Here is a 2,110-nt window from a genome sequence, read left to right as displayed (position 1 = left end):
CCTGGCCAACATTAGTCAGGTGTGGTGGTCCATGCCTGTAGTCCCAGCTACTCAGGAGACTGAGGCAGGAGAATTGCTTGAACCCAGGAGGCAGAGTGCATGCCACTGCACTCCAGTCTGGGTGGCAGAACAAGACTCAATCTTGAAAAAAAAAAGAAGATGCTAAATAAGCTGGGTGCAGTGGTTCATGCCTGTAATCCCAGCACCAGCACTTTGGGAGGCCGAGGTGGGTGGATCATCTGAGGTCAGGAGTTCAAGACCAGCCTGGTCAACATGGTGAAATCCTGTCTCTACTAAAAATACAAAAATTAGCTGGGCGTGCTGGCAGGTGCCGGTAGTCCTGGCTACTTGGGAGGCTGAGGCAGGAGAATTGCTTGAACCCAGGAGGCGGAGGTTGCAGTGAGCAGAGACTGCTTGCCACTGTACTTCAGCCTGGGTGACAGAGTGAGACTCCATCTCTAAATAAATAAATAAATAAATAAATGGATAAAACTTTTAGTAACGGCATGGAAAGTCTCCCTCATTTACTCAAAAGCTTTAGATGCCAGGGTTAGGTTTTAAACGTTGGCGCCTACGTATGAATATGGGAGGGGCGTTTAAAGTTTACATTCGAACATTTAAATAAAACTCAGATTGTGAATATGGTACAACCCTTCTGTTTACTTTCCTCTGATGACTCTTTTCAAGTCAGCTTCCTTCTCTAATTAGAACCACACATACCCTCTCCTCTCTGGCTTCCGTTCACTTCTTGGACAGAACTCAGGGCCTTTGTGATATACCTCGGACCCACTTTTGAGATGGGTTGGCCCTGATCCAAACCTGTAGAAGGTATGAGGAGTTAGTGTCTTTTCCAATAATAATCACTTAAATAAAACATTTTTAACAAGGTGACGTTAAAGACTATTAAGAATTGTAACTTCTACTAAAATCAATGCAGAGGGAATCTTTTTCTCAGAGTGAGTGATCCACTACGTCTTTTAAAAAAGGTTAAAGGACTATGTGGAAGCAGAAAGTAATTTATTTGATTTGTTGGTTAGTGTGGTTTAAAAAATAAAATATGAAATATTCAATTCTCTGATTTTTAAGGTTAAGAAAACTGAATTGAACTCTATTTCCAAAGCATAGCCAGTTCTGGAAAGAGATAGGGAAGATGAACTGGAAAAAAAAAAATAGGCAAACAGAGGATGAGAAGCTTAGAAGATTATCCTACGGAAGCATTATTTAAATAAATCACTTATCACATTCCGATATTCATTTTTCTGGGATTAACCATTAATGTCTGATTTCATTGCTCTTGTAAAATCTGATTGTTACCATTTACCTTTGTTCAGGGCTTTTAAATCTTATCAACTTTCCCTTCCAGGTGATCAAAATGGAATATAATTGCTACCAGAAGAGAATTGCTCCCCCGCAGTAGAGCAGTGAAGAGGACTTTTACATCTAAGACCAAAGAAGAGTCTGCGGCAGTTCGAGGAAGTGCTGGCCTGTGGTTGGATCCACAGCACCACTTCTAAAAGCCCTCAGTCAGGTGGCTGCCCTTGGACTGCCATGAGAAACGGATGGACGATGGAGAGAGCACTATGTTCTGGGGCTCTGGGTCTTGTCATTTTAAAAAATACTTGGTTCCTACATTCAACTGCTTGTTCCGGAAAGCTGTGTTCTCTCAGGCCTCTTTCATTCTGCAGAGGACAGGTTTGGTATCTCCAGGCCCACATTTTCCTAATTTAGATTTTAGTGTCACAGAGCCAAATTAACTCTCCAAGGCCTCCCTCATTTTTTCACTGTTGCCAAGTAAGTTAACAAGGTTGAGCGGGCAAAGTGGGAGATGAGTGATTTATTTTTAGTATTCTTAAGTAGTACAGAGAAAAACTGTGCCAACTGAAAAAATGAAGAAAGAGGCCGGGCGCGGTGGCTCAAGCCTGTAATCCCAGCACTTTGGAAGGCCGAGACGGGCGGATCATGAGGTCAGGAGATCGAGACCATCCTGGTTAACGCGGTGAAACCCCGTCTCTACTAAAAAATAGAAAAAACTAGCTGGGCGAGGTGGCGGGTGCCTGTAGTCCCAGCTACTCGGGAGGCTGAGGCAGGAGAATGGCGTGAACCTGGGAGG

At 43.5% G+C, this 2,110-nt stretch overlaps 1 protein-coding gene across 1 annotated transcript in view; it reads right to left on the bottom strand.

The window, feature by feature from the left end:
• Positions 1-2,110, bottom strand: part of OVCH1 (ovochymase 1) — an 85,656-nt gene that overhangs the window by 73,148 nt on the left and 10,398 nt on the right. Inside the window, 1 exon segment of the mRNA XM_011979579.1 lies at positions 717-819. Coding sequence (XP_011834969.1) covers positions 717-819 — 103 coding nt within the window.

Source organism: Mandrillus leucophaeus, unplaced genomic scaffold, assembly GCF_000951045.1.
Source record: "Mandrillus leucophaeus isolate KB7577 unplaced genomic scaffold, Mleu.le_1.0 Scaffold203, whole genome shotgun sequence".
Lineage (NCBI taxonomy): Eukaryota > Metazoa > Chordata > Mammalia > Primates > Cercopithecidae > Mandrillus > Mandrillus leucophaeus.
Note: the sequence above shows the minus strand (reverse complement) of the source record. Positions and strands in the feature narration are given on the sequence as shown.